The following is a 26,465-nucleotide window of genomic DNA, read 5'->3' as shown; positions in this document are numbered from 1 at the left end:
ATCGGGTCTGTTTTTGCCGCAGCAACGCACTCCGTTTACCTCGGTAAACGGCTGCTCAATCGGCGAGCGTCCGCCTTATAAAATTAACGTTTAACCCTGACAACCCACAGAGCTGGGATAACATCGTTAAAGTTCAAAGAAGCCTCCTTTCGTCTCGATAAAAAAAACAAAAAAAACACCCTGTTAAATGGGTTTGCAGCGCTAATAAGAAAAGTGGCTTTTTGAAATTGAAGGTTTCACCTTCCCTCTTTTAAATTCGCAACCTCGCTCATGAAAGCAGGCGGTGGGTAGCGCTGCGTTTGAAGTTGTTTGTATCAAGGTGAATGATAAAATGATAATGAGCGGTAAGTAATGCGCGCTGGATCACCTTCATCTTCACTCACACCTCCTCTGTGGCCAGTCTCCTTTGTCCATTCTGTCCTTGTGTTTCCACGTTTGTGCTCCTGCATGCTTAGTGTTTTCGCACACGCTATTTATGTGTGTGTGTGTGTGTGTGTGTGTGTGTGTGTGTGTGTGTGTGTGTGTGTGTGTGTGTGTGTGTGTGTGTGTGTGTCTGCGTGCGCGCGCGTGCAAGTGTGTGCGCGTGGTCTTCCCCTTCCTTTGTGAATTACACTCGCACATTTCAATGTCGACCTCCGCTGCAGGCAACTAATATTTGGACTCCCTTCATTTCAATTATTTGTGGAAAGTAAATCCATATTTCTGATTCACATACATACCGTGTGTCTCTTCTGCTATCACACAGATGTAAATCTGTCTGATCTTTGATGAGGATTTTTTTATCAATTTGCATCTGCTTAACATGTGAATTGTCTTTCATAGTCAATCATACTCCTCCTCGCTGTTGTAAATGTGAAACATGACACAGTAGTTATACTGCTGCATACTTTATATTTCAGCCCCTCCAGAAGATTTTTGTGTATTTAATACAAGATTAATACACCTTTAATATTTTATTCAAGGTCTTGCAATATTTCTAATGCTTACAGTTTTGTTTTTTTCCGACAGACATGCATTATTATTTCAAAACATTACGTTGAACCAGTCAAAATATTAATAAAAGATTTAATCTCCTGACGCTAAATACTGACGACAACGCCTCACAGATACCGAGGTATTTCAGCAAAATGTGAAACCAAAAGGCAAAAATCACAAGAGAAACCTTGGACAGGACACAGCTCACCGTCATCGTTGATTGAATTCATACTTTTTAAATAGCTGGAGTCAGAACATGGCCATCACATGGCAATGCTGTAAAGAAACTGAGCAAAATCCAAGTTTCTTAAGAGCAAGCAGAAGAAAGATGAGCAGCTTTTTGCTTCACCAGTCGGGTTTTTAGAGGTTCAAAGGCATACAGAGCAAGAAGTCCCTGCTACATGTTGATTTTGCACATTGATTATTAAGGTAATGACTTTAATTTTGCAACCGTCGCGCAGATCTTTTTCTGCAACATTATAAAATCCTGTGTTTGTTTGCTGATTTATACTAAACTAAGTGTGTATTCTGAATACACACTTTGCAGTTGGCACCACACGCCGGGCTAGTTTTTATTCAGGGTGCTTTTCCCGCTCAAGGTCAAGACTAAACCTGAGGCGCCACCGACTAAATATTAAAGAGAAGTTTAATATCTCGACAGCGACAGCCACCAAACCATTGCGTGACATCCTGGAGGGACTGACATTTAAACCAGATCTCTGATCTGTGCTCCAAGTAAATGCATTAGTACCTAATAAGACAGATGTTAAGTTTATGCTGCTTTTTCTTGTTTTAAACTGTAATAATTTCAATCTGATTTAGCTTTTCTTTTAATGAGTTTTCCTCTTTCTAACTCCACTAACCCCTAAACTAAAACCTGTGTGAGTGTGTGTGTGTGTGTGTGTATGTGTGTATGTGTGTACGTGTGTGTGTGTGTGCTGATATTAATCATATTAATATTAATTTATTCCGCCTATGCTTCCCGCCTGGAGTAGAATTCCTCTGTTTGGTCCGTACCCTAGGTAAGACGCTCTCCTTTGTTCTCTGTGTCGTCTGTGTGAGGGAGGGTGGGGTGGGGGGGGGGGTGTTGGGGGGTGGTGTGGGTGGGGGTCGTGATTTTCAGCCCAAAAAGAAAGAACAGCCACAGCATTGTGGCGGTCATGTGTTTGTCCTCTTTATCATCCCGCTGATATTGCCAATCAATTCTAAAAGTCTATTAAGGTGGCAAACACCAAATCAGTTAAGGTGTTTGTGTCTGCCACCTCTGTGTTTTCCTTGTACTCCCACAGGCAGGCCAACAAGCATAGGTGACACTGGTGTGACTGAGATTGATTTCCTCTTTGCTTCGCTTCCTTTTCTTTTCTCAGTAATTTCCTCCATCACCGTTGCTTTCCCCATCTTCTCTCTCTCAGCCCCTTGTCTCCTCTGGTCTTTACAGCCCTCCGTCTTGTTCTGTCTTTCTTTATTTGTCCTTCAGCCTGCTGAAGAAGATTGAGAGAGAGACCTGGAGGGAGAGCGGGATCTCTCTGATCGCTACCGTCACCCGCCTAATGGAGAGGCTGCTGGACTACAGGTGAGAGCCCGGCGTGCCCGCGCGTGTGCGTGCGCTCGCCAGCGCCATCGCAGGAGTGTTCTTATCCATCTGAGTCACGTGTGTGATTTCCGCTCGTGTCGTCGCAGGGATTGCATGAAGCTGGGAGAGGTGGACGGTAAAAAGATCGGATGCACTGTCAGTTTACTGGTGAGTGGCAGAAACACCTTTTCGCTTCCTCGTGTGGATTTTTTCTCTTTCCTTAAAATCTGGCAAAATCAGTCTCCACAATTTGACTTTGCACTGACCTAAAGGGAATTTTACTACCTAATTTGACCATTTCGACCAGATTATTTATACGTGACAGTAAATGTGTCCTGGAAATAGCAAAGTAGAGCTCATTAATAATCCTTTATTGGATATTGTAGTCAGCTGTGGCTGAGGTAAAAAAATACATAAACAAAAGTTTTCGGTTCATGCCGTGCAATAAAAACTACTATTGGAAAAAGTGTGCATGGCCTCCATCCATTCAATGCCCTTGTCCTGCATGTAGCAGACATTTGAGAACAGTTTTCGATACAAGTTCAGCTAAATAATTAGAGGGCCACACGGTGTAGCAGCGGTGAGCACTCATGACTCACTCTGGGACTTGGTCAGTCTTTATTACCTCAGCATTAAATGCACCGCGACGTTCTTCACAAATCAATAACAAACGCATTAAAAGGAAAACTATTTACACACGCGTGCATAGCTATTGAGTGCTCATGCGTATCCACACAGACAAAAACCTCCACCTACTCACATGCAAACATCCTCAGGGGGGGTAAAATAGAAAGGAAAAGAAATGTAATTGTTCGTATAATAAGCCAAAAAAAGGTTAGTAAAATGGTGAACAATGTACACAAAAAAACAACCAATCAAATGGATAAAGGGAACATTTTAATTATGGATTATTTTTAAACATAGATATTGAGTAAAAACTATGAAAAATAAAAATCAATTCTACGAGAGAAAAATATACTAGAATTGCAACATTAGAGAATGAAGGAGAATGAAGGAGAATGAAGGAGAATGAAGGAGAATGAAGGAGAATGAGCTACAATAGGAGTGAAGTATCCAAAAAAGAAGATAGCAGGATGTATATTTGATGAAAACTCAGGCTGAAAGTTCTAAGTCGAATCCCTAAATCACTAGTACAGCAGTTGTTCTCTGTTCTTTCGGGTTTATTCTGGGATTCAGCTCAATTCAAACACATGCATCTGAGTTGGCGGCTTTAAATGTGCCCGTCGGCGTGAGCATGATTGTCTGTCAATCGAAGTTGGTTGGTTTGCGCGACATGCGGCATGACCTCAGAGCAAATATAGAACGTATGTGGATGGATTGAAAATAAATTACAATCTTGCTGAACGTAGCTGTGCGTTATTTGGAAGGTGCTATAATTTCCCCTCCGTGGTTCGCGCCATGTAATCATACATTTGTCTGTGAGAGGATTTATTCATGCAACCGCAGCCGTTTGTGGGAGCACCTGGCCGTGTAGGCAGACGGATCAAAAGTCTCCGCAAAACCGCCATCGGCGCACCTTTGCTGTGAAACAGTCCTGTCACTTTCAGACGCTGTACTGTACGTCTCTAATCTCGCCGTGTGTTCGTCCTGCCAGAACTTCTACAAGACGGAGCTGAACAAAGAGGAAATGTACATCCGCTACATTCACAAGCTGTACGACCTGCACCTGAAAGCACAAAACTACACAGGTATGACGAGGAGCCCCTCGCGTTTCAGGACAGTCTGTGGTGTGGGAGACGCATCGTCGTGTTATTGTCCGTAATGGCGTGTGTTGCAATGAAGAGCATCAGTGAGTCATGGTTCTGAGTTTTCCAAGAGACTGATTCCTTCCTGGTTTTCCGTGAAAACTTCCTTACTGCTGCTTTCAGCTTATCATAATATATGTGTGTGTGTGTGTGTGGTTGTGTGTGTGTCACAGAGGCTTCGTACACTCTGCTGCTGTATGATGAGCTGTTGGAATGGTCCGACAGGCCCCTCAGAGAGTTCCTCAACTACCCCATGCAGAGCGAGTGGCAAAGGAAAGAGTACTTGCATCTCACCATTGTACAGAACTTCGACAGGGGGAAGGTGAGTCGGAGTGCCCCCCCCCCCCCCCCGCAGTCCTCCTTTACGACTATTTACAATTTAGTATTGACTTGCGAAACTGCAACAGGGAAATGTTTCTCCTTTTGCACATTTGCGGAGTCGAAATAATCAAATCAAAGCTTGTTTTTTCTTTTTTAATGACAACAACGGAGGGATGCCTGATGCCAACAGGACAAATGGCTTCTTAACACCGCGAAAAGCCAATGGATGTACTCTGGCAGCGTGAAGCAACAGCATGCTCATTTTTATTGAGAGCCCTTTTCTTTTTTTTTTTGCCAAGCTGACTCTCAGCAGCATGTCAGAAACTCATGCATATTCCAAAATGAAAAAAAAAAAAAGAATTAAAATGATTCAGAGAGACTTATTCTAATGTACATTTAAAGCTGTGTGAATCGGGGTATTTTGCAGGTGTGGTGAGTTTAGTAGTACATGAACACAAGTTTCCTACCGATGTGACGTCATTGGCGCATAATGAAATCCATTTCCAGAAGGAGGCTGTTAATTCCTACCTGTCATGAACTGTGACGGCGGCTCGAGGCGTCAACACCTCCTCGGTTTAATCAGATGAATTGCCGGCAGCTGTAATTAAAGTGTATTGTCCCACAATATTCTTGCACCAGAACCGAAGATGACGACGGCAGGATTGGCGAATGAAGCGTTGAAAAACCCCCAAAACATCACCTGCATTATATAGAGCATTTGCTTTCCAGTTTAACACTTATCTGAAGATTGCGACATGTAAACACTATAGTCTGATTCGATTAGTCCTATCTGAAAATTGTTAAAAAGTGTAGGTTGTTTACCTGAAATCCCTTAGAAGCCAACCGCGTTTGGAGGCAGAGATATAACTGTTGCCGTGCAAAGCATCATGGGACGGATCCACTGACTGAATCAGATATTATACTTGTTGCATCAATCCGATCATTTTCTTCAGCGTTCATATAAAAGGGACAATCTCATCTCTCGCTCTGAATAATCAACTGAGACTGGCAAAGACGTGACCCTGTAAATGCAGCTGGTGAGGCTGGCGGCTTGAACGGAGCGTTGCTGATTCACAAACGCGGAGTCACTTTAGAAACGCTCCCCAGTTTTGTGCTTTGGTTTTTGTCGCTCTTGAAGTGCTTCTGCGCTCCCTTGCCCTCTCTTCTCTTCCAATTTTGATTTCTTTATCCGAACCGCGTATGCTGTGGTGCTTCCCTCTCGAGGGAAAGTGAGCTTTATGGAAACCCGACAAAACTGCTCTCGCTAAAGAAGCAAAGAAACGCTTTACTCATCCCCGATGAAATAACCGCAGCTTCTCCAGAATCGTTAAAAACCTCTCCCCTCATTACTCATAGTCCAATTTTCCTTCACGTTCATGAGCTCTGCCATCTGCCAGGGCTCCCGCGCGGGGATTAGAAGGCAGCGGGAAAGGAAAGCTTTTCATTTAATTAGCAACATGGTTGGGTGCTGCATGTACCTGCATGAAGATGGGTGCACTGGACTGATATTGCTGACTCCCCACTGCCCTCCAGTGGTGGCTGTCTGGCTCTGCACGACCACCTCAGACCAAGTGACTCACACTTATGAAGGTTTTTTTTTTTTTTCTTCTCCACACTCCAAGTCTATTGCTGCTTTTGACAGCGCACACTGAACATGATGACTGAGTGGGTGTTTTTTTTTTTTATGTTTCTTCAGTGTTGGGAGAACGGCATCATCCTTTGCAGAGAGCTCGCTGACCAGTATGAGTCTTATTATGACTACAGGAACCTGAGCAAAATGAGGGTAAGATTTTTGGATGATCTTTTTCAGAGTAAATATGTGTTAAACGCCTGGCTTTGTTATGTAGTTACCTGAAAACTAATGTCATCCTTAAATCTGGTTGCCGTGTTGCATTGTGCGTGACTTTCTCAGATGATGGAAGCCTCTCTCTACGACAAGATCATGGACCAGCAAAGACTCGAACCTGAATTCTTCAGAGTCGGCTTCTACGGAAAGAAGTTTCCTTTCTTTCTCCGGGTAAAGACAGCTTCCTGTTCTGTTATGACTACCCTCCCACCTGCAAGAATTAACTTTTCTTACATAAGACTTCACCAGTGTAAGGTGACATTCACCAACTCTTATTCGCTGCCATTTAATGATGTAACAAGGTCCTGTCCTTGGAGGAGGATGCAGACGGAGGCTGCAGTTGCGGCCTGCAACCACTAGATGTCAAGCTAACCTCACGCTGTCTTTTTGCCGCCTCCACGCTGCAGAATAAGGAGTTTGTGTGCCGTGGCCATGATTACGAGAGGCTGGAGGCTTTCCAGCAGCGGATGCTCAACGAGTTCCCCCACGCCATCGCCATGCAGCACGTCAACCAGCCGGACCAGACCATATACCAGGCAGATGCACAGTGTATCCTTGGCTGCAGAACCAGACGCATGCAAAAGTCATTCGGGCCAGCCCAGACACGCTCGCGCCCACAAGTCGAGTGTGTGGAAATGCATACAGTCTGACAGCAACGTAAACATACATGTGTACACATATTGCACACACACACACACACACACACACACACACACACACACACACACACACACACACACACACACACACACACACACACACACACACACACACCATACCTCCCTGTTTGACTTGCCACCGCTCTCCCGCCACCGTCAAAGGCCCTATTTAAAGACGTGCACACAAACACAGCATGCAGCGTATTGCAAGCAGGATGGAGGATGTCATACAAGCTGCAATCAGACACACTGTGGTTGTGTGTGTGTGTGTGTGTGTGTGTGTGTGTGTGTGTGTGTGTGTGTGTGTGTGTGTGTGTGTGTGTGTGTGTGTGTGTGTGTGTGTGTGTGTGTGTGTGTGTGTGTGTGTGTGTGTGTGTGTGTGTGTGTGTGTGTGTGTGTGTGCAGGAACAGAAAGCCTAAAGATCAATTTCTCACTGAGGGACAATTGCCTTTCAGCCGACAGTTTTGATGTTTTTAGGAACAAAATGCCGCCTGGCTGAGGAGAAGAAAAAAAAACAACAGCTGCTACTTTAGCATTTCTAATACTTTTGCTTTGACATGAACATCTAATATTCTCTGGAATGGAACATCAGTTAGACATGTATTTCTTTTTTTAATGCTTGAAGCAATTAGTTTGCTGAATATGACTTTTATGGTATTGCATGTGTTTTTTAGGTTTTTTTTCAATAACATTAGTCATCAAAATTCCATCTGTTGACTGGCAAATTTTTTTTCTTTTTCTTTTTTTTGTTGCTATTTTCGCAAAAACAGTTTACCAAATCGTTGCCAAAAATCACAGCTTACTATTCTGGAATTTCCCCCAGGTTTTCATGGGACTTTTGTGTACGTGCTCCCAACAATGCAGGACTAGTGGACGACAAATGGCGACAAGCATAACGTGCAGCAAAGACTGTTAACGAAGAGCCGCTCCCAGAGTGAAAATGAGACAATTATCATGTTAAATGAGGTGGAAATACTCAACACATTCAATGCTAAGACAGTAGATGTGTTGAAAGTAGCATTATGTTTGTGTCTTCCATCAATATAGATGAGCATAATCCGAGAAAGGACTGAAACATGACTCACTACATCACTTCAAAAGGGTTAGCACTCTAGTATTGTATAGTTTCTCTTTTTTTTTTTTTAGCAATATAAGTTACTGGCACATATGGAACACGTGTCTAAATGACTCTTGTGCATCCCCGAACTATCATGTTAAGCCACAATTCGCATACTTTGCATTTCTTTCCTGTGCATGAATCAAATCACTCACTCGCAACAAGAAGCCGTCGTCATTTCCATTCCTACAGTCTGTTGGGCCATTTTAATTATTCACAGCCAATGTATGGGACAACTGTTGGCCTATATAGAAGAGGCTGGGGAGAAGACGGCCTCCGTAACATGTGATGGCGTGAATAAATTAACACACTGCTGTGTTATTCCCTCATAAATGCAATCAATAGTCTCTGTGATTGCTCACCCGTCTGTATATCCTTGTTACAGTGCTCATGGGTGGGAATTCATGCATGTCAGCTGTCCTTTCTCTCATAAAGATGCCCATCAGTGCAGGCTTCCGCATAATGAAGGTGAGGCTGAGCGATGAGGGAAGACACTGAATCACTTTCTTTGGTTTTCATCTCGCAACTCTTTTTTATTTTTTATTTTTCGGTTCTTGTCTTTGTGGTCTGAGTCTTCTGATGCGAGGACATGAATGCGTGTGCTCTATTTTTTTGGAGGAGTGTTTTATGAAAGTATTAAGAGGGAGGTCAAACCAGTTGGCGAGACAAGATCCTCTGTCTGGTTATTAAGAGATGGAGAAATTATTGATTTTGGAGCCGTCGGCTTTCCTGAAGTGTAGTTTCGTTTCAGGTTTTTGTTTTCTGCCTGGCAGGATATTGTCTCCGTGTGGATGTAAACACGACTGCGCGGTCTCTGACTTGACTAATGAAACACAAAAGGATATTGGAGGACGGAGGCGCGCGCCGTGCCTACGTCAACGCACACGCACGCACACTCAAGGTCTCGTGTTCTTTCAGGTCACTGAAAGATTGTTTTCCGCCTACAGTGCTTTCCCATGTCGTCCTCCAGCACTTTCCGCCTTAACTCGCGCTGCGCTCAGACCTGCAGATCTACGCCGTCACTCCCATCCCAGAGAGCCAGGATGTGCTGCAGCGAGACGGCGTGCCCGACAACATCAAAAGCTTCTACAAGTTTAATCACATCTGGAGGTTCAGATACGACCGGCCCTTTCACAAGGGCACCAAAGACAAGGAGAATGAGTTCAAGGTACGGGGAATAAGAAACGAGAAAGTCACTGTCGGTGCTCGCAAACATCCCAACTCAGAATCGTCTTGATTACTTGAAGAGCAGCTGCGAAAAACTTTAGTTTCTCTTAGTGAATACTTCGTCGTTCAACCCTTGAATTTCTGAATGTTGATGTTTCCTCCCGTAGACTGATGTGACACCTCTACATTTCCTACAATCTCTACCTTGTTCATCCATCATGCCCCGTGTAGGTCGGGAATGTTTGAACCAGTGATCAGGTTGTGTACGGCACATGTTTTATTCATGATCACGCCAGCGTGAGTAATTATACATCGAAAGTGGAAAACTAGTCCGAGCCATGCTGGGTTCAGTGTAAATGAAGTCTTTACAGCCCGTTTCGCACATACTCTAAACACACCCGCCCACCACACAGATCTTGATATTATTCTCATAAATATTCAGTTTAAACACACACACACACACACACACACACACACACACACACACACACACACACACACACACACACACACACACACACACACACACACACGCATGCACACACATGCTTCACACCGTCTTCTCATTTCACTTTCATCAAGGCTATTTGGCTAAATTTAATCACGATATCGCATTTCCATCAGGCTTTGCTATCTCTGGCCCTCAGGTGGGAATAATATGCGTGATAAACTTTTGCATGGTGTCAGGAGGACGCCGCAGCCAGGATACGGTGCAATCAGTCATAATGGAGTTGTAAAGAAAGTGATAATTCACCGGTTTCCCTCTGAAAGAAAGAAAATAACGTTTTACTGAAAGGGCAAGGCTTTTATTATGTCACATTTTGCTTTCAACTTCCTGCTCTTAAACTGTAATACATGTTGGGTTTTGTTTTTTTTCTTTTCTTTTCTCCAAGTGGTGTTCAGGTGGATTTCTTAGCCTTAAAAAAGCATAAAATCAATAAAGGGCAGCAGGACTGTGTAGCGAGTCGGAAGACCCGTCTTCAACCTGAGGACATGAGATCAATACAGCATGTCAGAGCCCCCTGTGCTTTTTTTTTTTTTTTTTTTTTTTAAAGTGTCCTTGAGCAAGACGCCGGGTCCTGAAAGGAGCCTAAAATAAAAAAAGGAGTGCCGTATCAGCACCCGGATCGTCGTGTGTTTGTTCGAGGAAACTTCACAAAGTGTTTAATGGAAACGTTGCGACACTGAGAAGACGCAGGTTTACTGGCACGTCGGGCAGGTGCAGCGCCGTTTACACGACCGCATCAAAGTTCATGAGTGGATTTTCATCAGGTCGACACTGCCTTGATCCCATGAACAACACACTTCCATATTTGTGTGTGGTGTCAACCGATCAGTTAACAGGCCGAAGGATTGCAGGGGTCGTCGAAAGTGACGTTTCTCTCTTAAGTCTCGCCGACAATCACATTTTTGACATGTATATGTGGAATACAAGCAAAACTCCAAAGAACATCTGCAAAGAAAATGAAAGCATCCATCATGAAGAAAGGTTATTCTATTTGGATGAGACCTATTGACGGCAGCTTTTTTTTTCCTTTTAATAGGATGTCGAAACAACTGAACCTTTAAATGCTGATGTAAATAGATTTTTGTACTCTGGTTGTACATGTAAACCTATATTTTTTTAATGTCTATAGTAGGCAGCAAAGATCTCCTTTATGCGAAAACACATGAAACTTGATGTCAAAACTATTCAAATTATATATCACAATATATATTCATACTTTTCAAAAATGTTTATGTATATGAAAAGAAGTGGTCTTTAGGAGGTTTTCATTAAAGGGATTTTGGCCTCAAAAGGGGTAACTTAAGTAATAATGGTCATATTGTTATGGCTGATCACTGTATGTGATCATGTTTATGACGCTTACAGAGAAAAGTGGCAGATTGGTGGAGAAATGTTTGCACCAACCGTCAGACAGACAAAACATCATAACCGTCTCATGAGCAAAGTTTGAGTTTGTCTTTTATTGATAGTGATAATGAAAACTGCATTTTCCGGCTCTTGAGCGCTTTATTCGTCTTGAGCAAGTGTGCGGCAGATTGTGGGCGACTGTGCAGGTGGATTTATTATGCTAAGAGCCTGCGGGGAATGGTGGAGTTTCTCTACTTTACATGCTGTCAGGATGACCTTGTGAGATGTTGGCATGTTGACAAGCAACACTGGCTGACAACATAAGTGCTGGAACGTGAATGATGATGCGAGATATGAGACATGACATCTGACCTACGTCAAAAAAAAAAGAAAAAAAAAAAAGTGGATGTTTTGCTGGAGGTGTACTCGTCGTGTTTTCCTCGGAACTATCTTAACAGTCAATAAATCGCACACTGTCCAGAAAGACGCTGCGTGTGTGTGAGTCGGGGATGCTGGCGGAAAGCAGGAATGTTATTTTTCCTCACTGTGAGGTTGTTCTAATTTCTCCTAATGTTTCGTGGGTTTCATGCAGAGCCTGTGGGTGGAGAGGACGACACTGACGCTGGTTCAGAGTCTTCCGGGCATTTCTCGCTGGTTTGAAGTGGAGAAGAGAGAGCTGGTGAGTGTGACCACGGCTGGTGAAAGAAGCATGAAGACGTAACCACACACAGTCAGCTCACACTCAGGGGGGCAGTGCAATACACTTCCTTTATATCCAAGCCAATATCTAAGTATTGATCCAAGTCATTACATTGAAAAACAATAATGACCCAGGTCATAGGTTTGGGGCAGCTTGACATTTTATTTCCTCCGCTGGATAAATTGGGCATCGTGCCGAAAGTCTAATTGCTTCGCTTTGATAGCCAACATGTCCAATTTTTAAAAGCGGCTACTTGTATTGGGATTTTTTTTTTCTCAATACTTTTGGTGTGGATCATCTTTAATACGACTCCAATACATTAAGCAAAGCATGTTTATTGTATCGTGCTCCGCAATAACTGGGAAACGCCTTAAAATGAATCATCGTAGGGATGTTAGGACTACATCTTAGATCATGAAGAATAAAAGCAGTAAGAGCAGTCGCCGAGTGAAAACGATGAGATGATCCCACAGTAAGTTCCATCTACTTTACTGATAAATAGATTGACTGTTTCAGCATTTCTATAAGTTTGTTCACAGGCAGAGAGCAAAATAACTAAACTAAAGAAATAACAAGGAAATCGTTCGGGAAGCTTTTTGTCTCGAACATGTTCGTCCAGAGCCGCGCCGAGGGGGCGGACTTTAAAGGCCGTCGTCCAGCATATGCAAAACACACCACGGTCTTCCTCTGTGACGACTTCGGCACACGTCCTCCAGTTCACAGCTGCTGGTGTGAAATTTGTACATTTGTAAATGCAGTGTTACTACATGGCGGTTATCAAGAACTGCTGGGAAGCTCCATTAGCGCACTGATCAAGCTTTGTTTGAAGAAATGCAGAGGCTGTTTTCCTGAGCAGCCATGAATGAATGAATGCTAAAATGACCACATACCGATTATGTGCGCGGCCAAATGCGGCCCCTCGTTAATTTCGGAGCTGCTATGCTTGCGTCTAAATTATTGGTCGGTCATTTTCTCTGAGTGTGTGCTTGTTGTGATGAACCAAAAGATAATTATCGCCCAACTCGGCAGTTCCCCTCAGCTCTATTGAGCATTGGAGCATCATTTAGTGGATTATTTTGGTTTTTCCAGCCAGCGACAGTTCTCAGTGAAAGGATTCTAGAAACACTCTTTCCAAGACCAACATTGGGAAAAATGCCCTTTTCCAAAATATGCAGAAAATATGAAATATTAGCTTTTTGTAGCTTTTTGCTTGTATCGAGCATGAAAATCTGCCAATTCTCTAAAAATAACAAGAGTTTTTATCTGAAATGTTAACTGTGTGGTCAATGTGTCCGGGAAGTACGAAAGAATTGTTTGATGAGTAACTATAAATATACTCAATACAACTCAGGGATACACCGTATATGTTAGGTCAACGATAAATCTTAACTCTAAGTGTGTGAGTGCGAATGGCCCTTAAGGTCTTCTTTTGAAAGAATGTAAATAAACTAATGTAAACTTCAAACATTTGAAATTAATATGATTTTTTAAAATTAAATGCATATGTATCCTACAAAATTTAAAACAAATAGTGTAAATGAGTGTCTCAGAAGGTTGAATATCCAGATTTGTTGAACCGACCATTTTCGGACTCAGATGCATTTTCAGTATTGGATATCTAAAGTCTGGCTCCCGGCCCTATCATGGCCCAAAGTAAAGGTTTTAAATGGCTTGTGACTGCATATACATGTAACATACATTAATCCTGTGTTATGAAGAAAGCTGAGAAGTTTACTAACTTGTGCCCCTTTTTGTACAAAATATTGCAGCGCCATTCTTAGGTTTCAAAATGAGCATTGAACTAATGTAATCAGGAACTGAATGACCCTATTAAGATCTACTAAAGCATGACATGCATGTAATTCCCTAAGCTAAATGTGGCATGAACTGGTTTTAGATTATATCAGCTACATAAAAAAAAAAACTCAAACACTGAAAGGAATCCATCTGAAAGCGTTCCGCTTCATTTTTGCATCCGGTCTAAATAGTGTAAAAATGATGGAACCTGCACATAGCCGTTGTTTTTATGTAATTGCGTCGTCATGCGGCCCAAACTGAGCTCGCCTGGCTTGCAGTCGTGATAAAACTCCCATCGGAGCTGCGGGGGAGACGGAAATGATGTCCTCTCCTCCCCCCCCCCCCCCCCCCCCCCCCCCCTGTGCTCAGGTGGAGGTGAGCCCGCTGGAGAACGCCATCGAGGTGATTGAGAACAAGAATTTACAGTTGCGCACGCTCATCACCCAGTGTCAGAGCCGGCAGATGCAGAACATCAACCCCCTCACCATGTGCCTCAACGGGGTCATCGACGCCGCCGTCAACGGGGGGCTGGCTCGCTATCAGGAGGTATGGATGGCACGGCGGAGGGTAAGGCTGGGGAGTTTTAGAGACCGAGCCGGGAGTGACATGGAGGCAAATGGCGTACAGTTTGCTTAATGATGCATGAAGGTTGGTTAAGGCTGAGAGACTTGTGGACAGGGAGCCGTCTTCTTTTTTTTTCTCTCTCTCTCTCCCTTTTTGCAGAGGGTGGAGCGGATGAGCAGATGGATGGATGGATGCATGAATGGCTGGGTGATGAGGGAAAGGGGGAGGGGGTGAGATGGATGGGTGATGTAAGAACGGGAGGCGAGATGAGGGAGAAAAAAGGGGTCAGGCCAAAAAATGTCAGTGAGAGGAATGAGCGTGAGGGGAGCACGGGGAGACGGATGGCTAATAATCGGTGAATGAATGAGATGGGAGTGTTTATGCAGCTGCAGTTATTCACTGAAGTGCTCGCTGACAGACGCACACGTGTAGGGTTGAACGATGGCCGGATCTCTGGGACAGGCGTGTGTGTGTCCCGCCGAATTTTGAAACGACAGCCCGATTCTCTTAACGTAGGAGAGTATAATTGAAGAAGAAAGATGTCTTTTAAAGTCTGCGCATAGAAAAGGCTTTTTTTTTTTTTTTTTTTCTTCTTTTTTACCGTCAACAAACTGAGTGGACTCGGTGACTTGCACTGTGTCGCATAGCAACCGCTCTGAGCATGCATGTGGGGGTGTCGGGGAGGGAGGGTGGGGGGGGGGGGGCGGGGGGGGTGGTGCATTTACTGTATGCTTGTGTGGAGAGAGCCTGCGTCTGTGTCGCAGGGTTTAACGGGATCCTGATAAAGCCTCAGAGGTGCAGGTCACTGAAGTGCTTTCCACCCTGTGCCAACATCGCGGCGTCCGAGAGACGCCGAGGGGGAGGGAGGGTTTCCAGCCACCGACCGCGCTCCCCGAGCCCCGTTACTCGTGCACGCCGCCGGATTACGTCTTTTATTTCCATGCATATAAATGACATTTCTGCCGGTGAAAATTTGACCACCAGCTGCTTTCAGTCGCACGTCATTTGTAATTTCATATATGGCACACTGTAAAGAACAGGTGAGGCATATTTTGAATAGTTGGTGGACGCAGATGTTCTCCCTGCAAATGCAGTTTCTTTTAGGGGGGGAGGGGGGGTTGCTTTGCGGAATACATCAGGCAGACTGTAAATCTATTAATTATCCCGCCTAACGCCGATTGACAGCTGCAGAGGCTTGCTCCGCTACAAATGGAGGAGAAATTGTCTTTATTAATATTCAGATTTATTGCTTTGGTTTGATTTGAAACCCTTGAGGGGGAATGCTGTCTGATTTATTCCCCCCTCCCCCTCAGCATTCCATCTCTAATTGGACTTTTCTAATGATTAACTGAGCCACTCCACGGCGAGGTCTCACTCCCCACAGCCCGGTGAGAAATCTCCATCATTTGCGGAGGATTATTGATTATTTTTGCTGCCTTTTTTGTGGCGGTTCCTTGGATGGAATACCCTGCTCAAAAAGCGAGTACAATCGTAGCCCTGCTGCATGTTAAACCATAAAAAAAATAAAAAGTTTTATGGGGTTGCATGGGCTGTTTTCGTAAAGCTTACCTTCCAAGGATGTTTTTCCAGAACGCAGGTGTCAAATATATAGCCCGTGGGCCAAAACCAGACGGTTAGAATCCTCCTCATCAACATCAACATCACCGTATCATCCGAGCTGTTGGGCGTTTGTGAAATCTTAGGCAATCCCGCAGCCTGAGAAGCCAGCCTAGTATTTTACCAACGCAAGTCTCAAAAGAAGAATGTAAGCGTTACTTTAAATGGGAACATTTTCTTGGCGGCGACTCACAAAAACGATGGGAAAACTCTAGAGTTGCTAAAGCAGGGTTCTATTCGGCCTTGGTGTCGAATTTTTAAAAATCTGGCTGATTGAGAATTCTTGGAGTGATAGAGATCTATGTATATGTGCTGGTTGGGAACATTTCTCTCTTTTTTGTTGGTTTCTTTGGGGATTTATAGCTGTGTCCTTGACAGCTGAGCCACGTCTTTTATTTATTTATTTTCTCGCGTGTGAACTCGCCCTTTACCTCCCGGTCCCTTTATAGTTTGTTTCCTTCTGGGGCGGATTGGAAAGCCGGATTGTTCGGCCGGGCCTTTCATCGATTCACCGTCCCTCTTTTCCTTGTGTGCCCTGATGCAGATTGAAAAGGATTTACCGTAATCTGTAAACACACCACGAGCGCCGGTGCTGTTGTACACAGTGAGGACGTGGCATTTAATGTATGTCTGCCACAAGAACAGTTAGCGTCGTTCAAAGCGTTTTTCGTCTCATCCGAACCCTCTTTTGAGCCGCCTTTTTGTAGAGAATGTCTTGGGAAGTGAATAGAAAGCGTCGTCTGTAATCAACAGCTGTGATCCCTCTGAAGAGACCGGGAAGCACTGACATGAATGAATCTGATATGAAAAGGAGCTTTTTTAATCAGATCCCAAATTGGCTCTTGAATCAAGGTGAAATCAACCCTCTGATTCCTGTGGCATCCATTTGACCAAATGTTGGTTTTTTTATTTCTATTTTTAGTCAGTATGGACTTTTATTCCTGTCCCAGAACTTGATATTCATACATTCAGGAGGTACGTTCATTAACTGTGAGTGCTCGCTTTTTTTTTTTTTTGTTTTTTTTTCCGGATTGTTTTAAGGGCTCGACAAGTAAATGTGCGGACGCTGATTCGCTGTGTCAGGCCGGCTGGGATTCAGGTGGCACTGCGGTGCAGACGGCCCCCGGCTTCCAGCTCCCGGTGTGTGTGTGTGTGTGTGTGTGTGTGCGCATAACCGATGCAGTGCTTTTTTGTCATTGTTGCAGGCCTTTTTTGTGAAGGACTACATTATGAATCACCCGGAGGACGGCGAGAAGATCGGGAGGCTGAGGGAACTCATGTTTGAACAGGTCAGAACTGTTGTGCTTTGACAGTACGCGATGAAGACTTTAAAACGGCACCGTGTCTTCTCAAAGGCGGGCCGACGGTTTCACTGTGCAGTGCCAGTTTTCACCACAAGATGACGTATTGAGTCACGCAAACTAGTGGCAGAAGCAATAAATCATAAAACAACGGCTGAAGCTCTTTACTACTACTATACTAGAGTTCTGCAACCTTTATGACCAAAAGAGCCTTTTTGTGATTTTTTTCCATCGAATCAAATTTACCTGGAGCCGCAAAACACGTTGAACCTTTAAAATGTACAATTTTGACATTTTAGGATAGAATAGAAATACTTTATTAATCCCAAAGGGAAATTTCTTTAACCATTCCTCCATTTTCTTCAGCATTTATTATTTGTAGTCAAGAATGAAAGTAGAAGAAAATGTTAAACTTTTTAATTCAATATACATATCAAAACCTCTCCAACATTTAAAATACCACAAATTGTGAGAGGAAAGACATGATTCTGATGCAAGGAAGTGAAAACCTAATTAACAGGCTACCTGGGTAAATTTTTAAATACCATAGTGATCAGATGCTCTGTTGTATTTGTTTTATTCATTAGAACCTTTTAATTTATACTGGTGATTTTGAATGATAGTTGTGAAAGTTGTTTTTTATGATTTAGTGCACGAATGTTACTCTTAATCATTTTAATTATTTTGTATTATTTATATATTTCTTTAGTTTTTGCTTCAGTAAGAGTAGAATTAGAAGTAGAAAAGGTCTTTAAGATCATTATGTGTGAATTTTGAATAAGTTGCGATGCGATGTGATCGCATATATGCTTTAATATTGACCCACGCACCAGCTCAGATTTATATATCATTCATCTTTAGTGTCTTTAGTGTGAGGAGAGATGAAGCTGGCATGCTCAATATTTCCCCAGACATCTACACTATGCCACTGCAATCCCTAGTAGTTTTTTATTAAAATATTTAAAACAACATATCACAAATGAATGCAACAAAATTCACAGTCATTGTTGAAACCATGATGTTCCTGTATGTACATACAGACAAACAGGAAATGGAGAATTGAAGCTCTTTCGATTGTGATTTTTGTTTTCTTTTCCCCCCCTTTGCAGGCGCACATACTGGAGTATGGCCTCGCTGTGCATGAGAAGTTTGTTCCTCAAGATATGAGACCTCTCCACAAGAAACTAGTCGACCAATTTCATCTCATGAAGTCCAGTTTGGGCATTCAGGTAAAAACAAACTGAAGAAAAACTAATCACAAAACCATTTTCAAATATTGCTCATTTTGTGAGTCAATTGATTCAAACGACTTCTTAAATAAAAGCTATGTGAGTTAATGACAGACAATTAGATTAAAGCAGGCTCACATGCGTCACATCGTCCGCCTCAAATCATCATCTAAAGTCTTTTTTTTTTTTTTTTTTGAAAGCACGGACTGTATAGAACCAGAAAAACCTACCGCTGTGTTTAGACTTCCAAGTAAATGAACCTTTAAGTAATTTAAAGGGGAAAGCCACCCCTCATTAAACAAACTTCCCTCATCTGCACACTGTGTAGTTTATCTACATACACTCAAACCACTTTATTAGCAACACCCTGCTCGCACGAGATTGGACCTATTTTTATTTATTTTTTCCTCCAGAACTGCCTTTGTTCTAAGTTGGCACACATTAAACAAGCAGCTGGAGATATTCCTCGGAGGTTCTGGCTCCCAGTTGACCTTGAAAGCGCCACATAGTTGCTGCGGCTCTCTGAGTTTTCGGTTTGTAAATCTCCTAAAGACGCTCGATGGCTTTCGGAAACCAGTTTGAGATGGTATTCGCTGGTGACATGGCACTTTACCCTGCTGCGAGGAGCCATCTGAACATGATATGATTAGTACAAAAGAGCTACCAATGTGGCAAGAAAATATCGCCCACAGCATTTTATTGCCACCATCTGCTAGTTTATGCCCAATTCTGTCTGTAGCATCTGAATATCACAATGGAAAATGAGAACTGTCAGATCACACAACAATTTCCAGTCTTCTAATGCCCAATTTTAGTGATTTTCTTTTTCTTTTTTTTTCTAAGAGCAATTTACTCTTCTTAGCGAAGAGCAGGGCACCCGGTGTGCTGTCATTTCAGTTCAATTCAGTTTTATTTATACAGCATCAATTAGAAATCGCAATCATATTACCCTTTTTCAAAAAAAAAAAAACCCAGACGATTCTGTACGAGCAAGCGCAGGCGGCAGCAGACAGAGAAATCCACTCCTGCAGAAGGAGATTCAGATATGTTGGTTTTCAGCTTGTGTCAGTTGGAGTAGGACGTTTCAACAAATTTACAGCTGTAAATACAAAGCATACACGTTTCTCCCAACATCACGTAGATCCCAAAAAGCTCAGTAACTCGCCCTCGCACAAACACGGATGTCCTAATGAGCAGTTCCTCCCTCAGGAGTTTCCGGCGTATGTGCGCGCGAGCCCCATACACTTCACCAACGGAAGTCCGCGGACGTGCAGGAACTCGGTGCCCAGCATCATCAGCCCAGACGGTGGCCGCACGGTGTCCAGGCGAAGGTGACCACCCTCATTTTTTTTTATTGATTAATTTTTCAGAAATTCTCGACCTTTTACGTTTGTAACTTTCTCTCTTCGCCTTCCACCGAGCTGAAAGGAGAATTTTTGTTTTGTCAGAGACGTAAAAGTCATACTTTTATAAAATGTCCTTTCCTTACATTCTTTTGGCCTTCCTCTTCTCATATATATTATTTTTTTTTGGGAGTGTATGTGTGTGTGTGTTCGCCTTACCTCGACCGCAACGCTTGGTGCCTTTTCTGCTTTCAACACTTTTACCGGTGGGGCTCATTGTGGGTGCACAATAGGTAAGGGTGCAGCTTGGCCACATGGGTTTTTCTGTGTGGCTGCTGTCGGGCCGACTGACAGACAGGCGGTGTGTGTGTGCGTGCGCGTGCACGTGCGTGTTTGATGTGTTCAGTGACCCTGCCACTGTGTCTACCTGCGACATTCTGCCTCCACGGCGTGCTCCCAGGGGGCACAGCCACACAGGAGGATGGAGACGCACACATCACCTCAATCTCCCGGTGACATTTCGCGTTCTAGCTTGTTGCGTTTTGATTTCTGTTTTTGAAGTCTGTTTTCTCCACGCAGAAACCAAGTTACATCTTTTTTTTTTTTTTTTTTTCTTTGAAGACTTCTGATTTAACCTTCCTTTAAAAAGCCGTCATGTTTGTTCTCTAACCTTTCTCTTACACTCCTGCCGTTTGGCAGCTGGATGAAACGCTGTGATTGGTGCATCAATAATTTGTCTAATCTGACATTTTCTCTCTCTCTCTCTCTCTTTCTTTGTCTCTTTCTCTCTCTCTCTCTCTCTCCTGCCCCGTCTGCATTTCTATTCACCTCGCCCCTGCTCGTGTTGAATTCTCGGTGAGTGAAACCTCGCAAAGCTAATAAAACATGATGACACAAGTTCATTCCTTTCATTGAAAAGCACCATAATGATCTCTCTCTGTCTTTTTGTCGCCCGCAGCTCGCTCAGCTACCCCGCGGTGAACCGCTACTCCTCGTCCTCTCTGTCATCTCAAGCCTCCAATGAAGTCAGTAACATCACAGGGCAATCGGAGAGCTCAGATGAAGTCTTTAACATGCAGGTAGTCTATCTCCCTTCTGCACACACGCGTGCTTTCCTCATACATGCACGCAGATGCTCTTAAGGCAGTAGATTGAGTCCACATCCCAGCATCTTGCCCTCCTGCTCCCTATAGATTTCACTTGAAATACTTTTTAATCCACCCTCGCTCTCTTCGGCCCTCATCTCTCGTCTGTTCTGACCCCCTTTTTTTCTCTCTCTCTCTCTCCCTCTCTCTCTATCTTCCTTCTCTTGTTCGGAGCACTGTCCAGCCAAGCAAATTGTAGCGATTATATCAAATAAGGACACATTGCTTTGTACGGTCCGTCCGGGGAGCCCGCTGGAGTCTAATCTAAACTAGATTTGGCCAATTCAGAGAGCTGCCGACAACTCCTGGCAAGCTGGCCTGCTGTACCTGGCAGGCCTGGAGTAACAGGAAAACATGTGGGGGGGGGGGGGATTGCCGTGCAAAAATAACATAAAAGCAGATAAAGCACAAGTTACCGAATAAAGGAGAGGAATCACATGTACAGTTTGCAGAGTGCATCCGATTACAGACTCATACGCTCACATTAAAGGTTTCTGTTCTGCCTCTTGCTCTGCATTAAACACTGATTATTTTTATATAATGGGTCTCCCTCTTTTTCAAATGACCACAATTTTTCAAAGCTGTCAAAACAAGAGAGTCCACGTTTCTGCCGGTTCTTTCCATTCGCGCACTTTCTTAAAGTTCACTGGAGAAAAAGAGTGGCAAACGTTGCCGACAGAAAGCAAACGCAGTGAGTCAGACTGAGAATACGTACGCAGAGTTGTTTTTTCTGTTTTTGGTGAACTAATCGTATACAGTGTCAGCTGAAGGGATCGAAAAAAGGCTGTATGAAGCGCCATAAGAGTTATTTTTAAAGGTCAATACAAAAGTTTATTTTTTAGATTTCTCCTTTGTTTTTGTATTAAATAGTTACTATGTCATCCTAGAGACAATTTTGTGAGGATTTGCTATTATAAATATAGTCGGCACGATATCCAACTTCCCTGATTGCTTCACCTTGCACGACCACTTTGCACCCCTAGATGGTGTACTGAGCAATGGCGACACAGTGATCCTCTGAAAGTCAGGCGAATGGTGGACTGATGCACAACTGACTCGACACGGCAAAAAAATGAACAAAGTGCTCGACTATTTGAAGTGAACTACAACTGCCAAAAGTCAAATGTGAATGTTGAGTTAAGAGAAAGCCACGCCACTTCAGGTTTCTTACCTCACCTTTTGCTTTTATAAATATGGCTTTTCTCCAAGCTTGACACTGACTGTCATATAATTTTATACTGAAAGGTGTTTGTGAGAGTGTGATGACAGCATATTGTAAACATGTTGCATGCATCACAACTAACTTCCGATTTCAACATATAGAAAAGCCTCAAACTTCCTGACGTGACGGTGCAACATTTCTACGATCTTTATATCAATAAATATTGGGATGAAGGAACCAAAATGCTAATTCCTGTTGTGCATTTATGTGTAGATCAGTGAATCTAAACTAGCACCGTACTGCATGGTATGTGACTGTTGAAATAAAAAAGAAGAAGGCCCATACATTATTCTAAAAAGCATTTTAGTGTTGTGAATTTATAAAGATGTCATTAAAGTATGATTAACCACATTTTGTATTTAGGTTTGGTTATTTGAATCTGAAAAATAAAAATAAAAAATTCAATTATTGAAATTCAAGCTATCAGATAGCATCGTTTTAACAGGCTCTTTTTACATTACTGTCGGTGAACATGTACTAAACTTCATGAATTCTTGATGATGTTAATACAGTAGTTGTTGTTGTTGTGTTTCCCTCCCCCAGCCCAGTCCATCTACCTCAAGCCTCAGCTCCAACCATTCAGCCTCACCCAACGTCACCAGCTCAGCCCCCTCCAGTGCCAGAGGTGAGACGGGTCCTCCGCTGTTTGCCTTGTTTTGCACTAAACTGCACGCTACGGGCTCCCAGCCGACGCCTCGATCGAGAGTGGCTCCCGCTCAGGAAGTGGACAGATGTCCAGCTGAACTTTTGACCTTTCAGTGACACTTTGCTCTGTGGAACGTGCCGCAGAATCCTGTCTAGTGAGGTTGGGGAGATTAAATGACAGTCAGGAGTACACGCGGAGGAGGTGGACGGGGCAAAGACAAAAAGAAAATGGGGATAAGAATGAGAATTGGAGGATTGAATGAAAATTGTGAGACTGAGGAACAGAGAGAATACAAAATGAGCGCAGATAAAAAATGAAATGGGCTGAGACAAATGCTGCCGAGAGAAACATGGAGCCGGTAAAAATGCAAGACAGAGCCACGGAGAGTAAGAGATGATTACAGCTGTGCGGAGTGTCCCTCGTGGAGCCCAGCACAATCTCCTGCCTCGGCCCGTCTCAGTCTACCAAGTCTACCGTACAAGTGCAGTGTGAATGGTGTGATGCTTTCGCGCGCGGCTCTCTTATCTCCATGCGCACAACTGTGTAAACATGCTTCTGCCTGATCCCCATCATAAAAAGTAAGAATCTATGAAGACTTTTATGGAAGCCTGTACACTCCCCTTTGGCAAGCTTGCTGACGGCGGGCGCCACCCTTATAAACGCGCCCTCTGTCTCCCCGTAAAGCTCGTGGAGAATTATTACTGCTGTGGTCCTGTCTGAATGAGAGCCATCGATGGGGATCTCACACTCGTATGATAGTCTTCCAAGTGCCATCGCGTTCACTAATGGATCAAGATCTTTACAGCCGCTGCAGCAGCTGAGGCTAAGTGCTGTGGAAATAAAAGGATTTGCATGTCTGTTTGTGTGGGCTGCAGCGTTTATCTCTCTCGGTATGCGACATATGTTACTGTGTCCAGCCGCAGCACATGTCTCTGTTGTGATTGTCCAGAGTAACAGAGAGCGGGGGTGAGGGAACGGGGGGGGGGGGGGGGGGGGGGGGGGGTGCGAGGGAGTGAGGCGTGTGTGTGTGTGTGTGTGTGCGTGTGCAAGCTGGATGAGGCCATTTATCATGTTGTGGAGCTAGTGAGGCTGAAAGAATGGCAGAGAGGCTTGGAGGGAGAAAAAGAGATTGGCCTTTCCTGATTGCCAGTATTTGTGGGTAATAGCCTAACACCTTGCTGCCGTTTGGTCCCACGTGTGTTTGTGCATGGCCTTGCACGCGCACGCCTGTGTATATGTGTGTTGATTCTCTGAACCCCCACCGCCCCGTCCCCGTGCTGTTTACTCCAGGTTCACCTCAAATGGCCGAGAAACACAAGCATTCCAGAGAAAACGCCTGTCTGTCTCCCCGAGAGAGGCCGGTCAGCGCCATCTTCCCGAACCCGCTTGACCCTGCACAGGTGAGCCTACGTGTCCATCCACACAAGGCGTATGACCTCAAAAGTCTGCATGTTCTCCCTGTGCATGCACAGGTAATCCCAGCTGTCACGTGGGATCTTCTCACCATTCATGATTAATCGGTATAAAGGATGACTGTATTAACTTCCCAGAGTGGACGAAATGGTGCTCACTCCACGATGGCTCATGTTCACTTATTTAATTAATGTAAATAATCAAATTGAATGTGCCGCACATTTGTCATTAACTTCTGGGCTTTTACATAAAAACTAAATCTCTAATTATAGCCAAAGGAGAAGCTGGTCGGGGAAAATAAGAGAGATGAATTAGTCTTTGACCTTTCGGCGACAGGCAGAAGTAAACAGTGAAGCATCTCTGCAGAATATATGTTCTCGTAGTGTTATAGGTGATTGAACGGAAAAACAAAACACCAGAAGTCATAGGAACTAAAATTGCTGACTGGATTGACTGAAATTGAAATGTTCTTGTGCTTTTTTTTGTGTTCACTTGTCCTATGGAAACGTTAATGTTACTTTTGAATTTAATTTAGTTGTTAAGTACTTTGGCCACACAAAAGACACTGCAGCTCACCCTAACGCCACCTGAGTGAGGGCAGAGCTAAGAAGAGCAGTGTTTTCAAGAGCAGCTTCACGCAACTGATGTTTTATTAAAGTTTTTGCTCTTGCTCTAGTGCAAGAAAGAAAAGAAAAAAAACAAACAGGCTCTCGCATTCCTGTTCGGCAAGCTAATGTTAGCGCAATAACAAGTGCCAACAAGAAAAACATGATACTGCAGTTCCTGTTGGAGCTGAAGGACAGTACGTAACACCATCACACACTCCATTCGCAGACACACAGCTTCAGGAAGAGAAAGATAATGTGTTTGCCTATCGAGGCCATTCGTCCTCACCCTGGTTTTTCTAGTATTCTGCAGAGAAATGGATGTTAAAGGACTCAACGATTAATTCCCACCCTCGCAGCAATGAAATGCTCAATATTAGCCGGTAATGCGATATTGGCTATTGGAGGCATTGATCACCGGCATCATTGATCGTAATTAGAAAATGAAGTCAGATGGTTCGTATTCGACACACTCTCTACTTCCACGGTGACCACCTTCTTGCACTGTGTGGATCTTCCTGTCCCTTCTATTGAATTTGTTCCGGTAAAGATTTTACACCATTATCGTCATCCATTACTCGAGTCATTCTCTGTTCACTTGAAGTTGACTCCTATCGTTGTTACATCGAGAATGCACTGTTGCCATGCCGTAACGCTTTCCTCGACTATTTTTTCTCCATGCAGAGAGCTCCTGCGCATCAGATAGGCGATACCACTTTGCCAAGGAGTGACCCCAACCTCTCTGCTCCAGATAAAGGTAAAAGCACTATATTTACCATATACTTTTTTTTTTTTTTTTTTTTTAAACATTCTTCACTTGAGAGCCACTCTTAACCCTCTCAGAAACACTTGAAATGCCATCTTATTTTCCAGGGAATCCCCTACAACTAGAAACAACTATTTTTCTTTTTTTTTTTATCAGCCACATTGAGAGTATATTGTCAATTAAAAGTTAGTGTTGTCTCATTCTTCATTACAAGTCCCCAGTATGGGTTCATTAACTGTAATTTCTGAGGAGCGACAGCTCCGATCCGAGGACGATATTTATGCGGGGCTTCTGCAGCGGAAGCAGGCAGCTCATCTATTACTCACCGCCGCTTACGCCACCGTCCGGGGTGGGAGTTGTCTTCCCATGAACGCGACGCGGTGTGTGTGTGACAGTCTGACCTCAGAGTGACAGGAGGCATCTGTTCCCGCTGAGTGCACACACACACACACACAAACGTATACAAACACATGTACACACTGTTTGGATTGCGGCGTTTTATCATCCCTCGTACCTTAAGTGTGATGAAAGAGCAGGCAGTATCTCTGCAGCGCTGATGGATGTGTGTGTGGCGTTGCTATAAATGAAGAGAAATCTGCATAAAAAAAGGTTTCCTTTCGCGAACGAGAACAAAACGCCGATGCGGCTTGCCGCAAAAGAACAACTTTCCCGACCTTTTCAGAAATAATCGAGAAGGACTACGGTACCGACACTTTAAAAATACAGCGTGCAAAAAGCTTCCCTGTGATTCACACATAAACACTTTTCCATGTGATTTAAGTGTGATCTGTAAATAATGCAGCGAGAGATGCATAAACCGCCACAATATGGTGACAT

The 26,465-nt window shown here is 43.7% G+C and overlaps 1 protein-coding gene across 1 annotated transcript in view; it reads left to right on the top strand.

Annotated features, from left to right (window-relative positions):
• Positions 1-26,465, top strand: part of dock4b (dedicator of cytokinesis 4b) — a 127,093-nt gene that overhangs the window by 93,936 nt on the left and 6,692 nt on the right. Inside the window, 17 exon segments of the mRNA XM_080492547.1 lie at positions 2,453-2,548; positions 2,656-2,716; positions 4,164-4,257; positions 4,488-4,636; positions 6,332-6,418; positions 6,548-6,652; positions 6,889-7,030; positions 9,260-9,426; positions 11,873-11,959; positions 14,147-14,323; positions 17,164-17,247; positions 18,369-18,488; positions 19,698-19,819; positions 20,799-20,910; positions 22,742-22,823; positions 24,135-24,244; positions 25,547-25,619. Coding sequence (XP_080348673.1) covers positions 2,453-2,548; positions 2,656-2,716; positions 4,164-4,257; positions 4,488-4,636; positions 6,332-6,418; positions 6,548-6,652; positions 6,889-7,030; positions 9,260-9,426; positions 11,873-11,959; positions 14,147-14,323; positions 17,164-17,247; positions 18,369-18,488; positions 19,698-19,819; positions 20,799-20,910; positions 22,742-22,823; positions 24,135-24,244; positions 25,547-25,619 — 1,868 coding nt within the window.

Source organism: Lipophrys pholis (genome assembly GCF_963383615.2).
Source record: "Lipophrys pholis genome assembly, chromosome: 22".
Lineage (NCBI taxonomy): Eukaryota > Metazoa > Chordata > Actinopteri > Blenniiformes > Blenniidae > Lipophrys > Lipophrys pholis.
The sequence above is the reverse complement of the archived record's forward strand: the minus strand, read 5'-3'. Positions and strand labels throughout refer to the sequence as shown.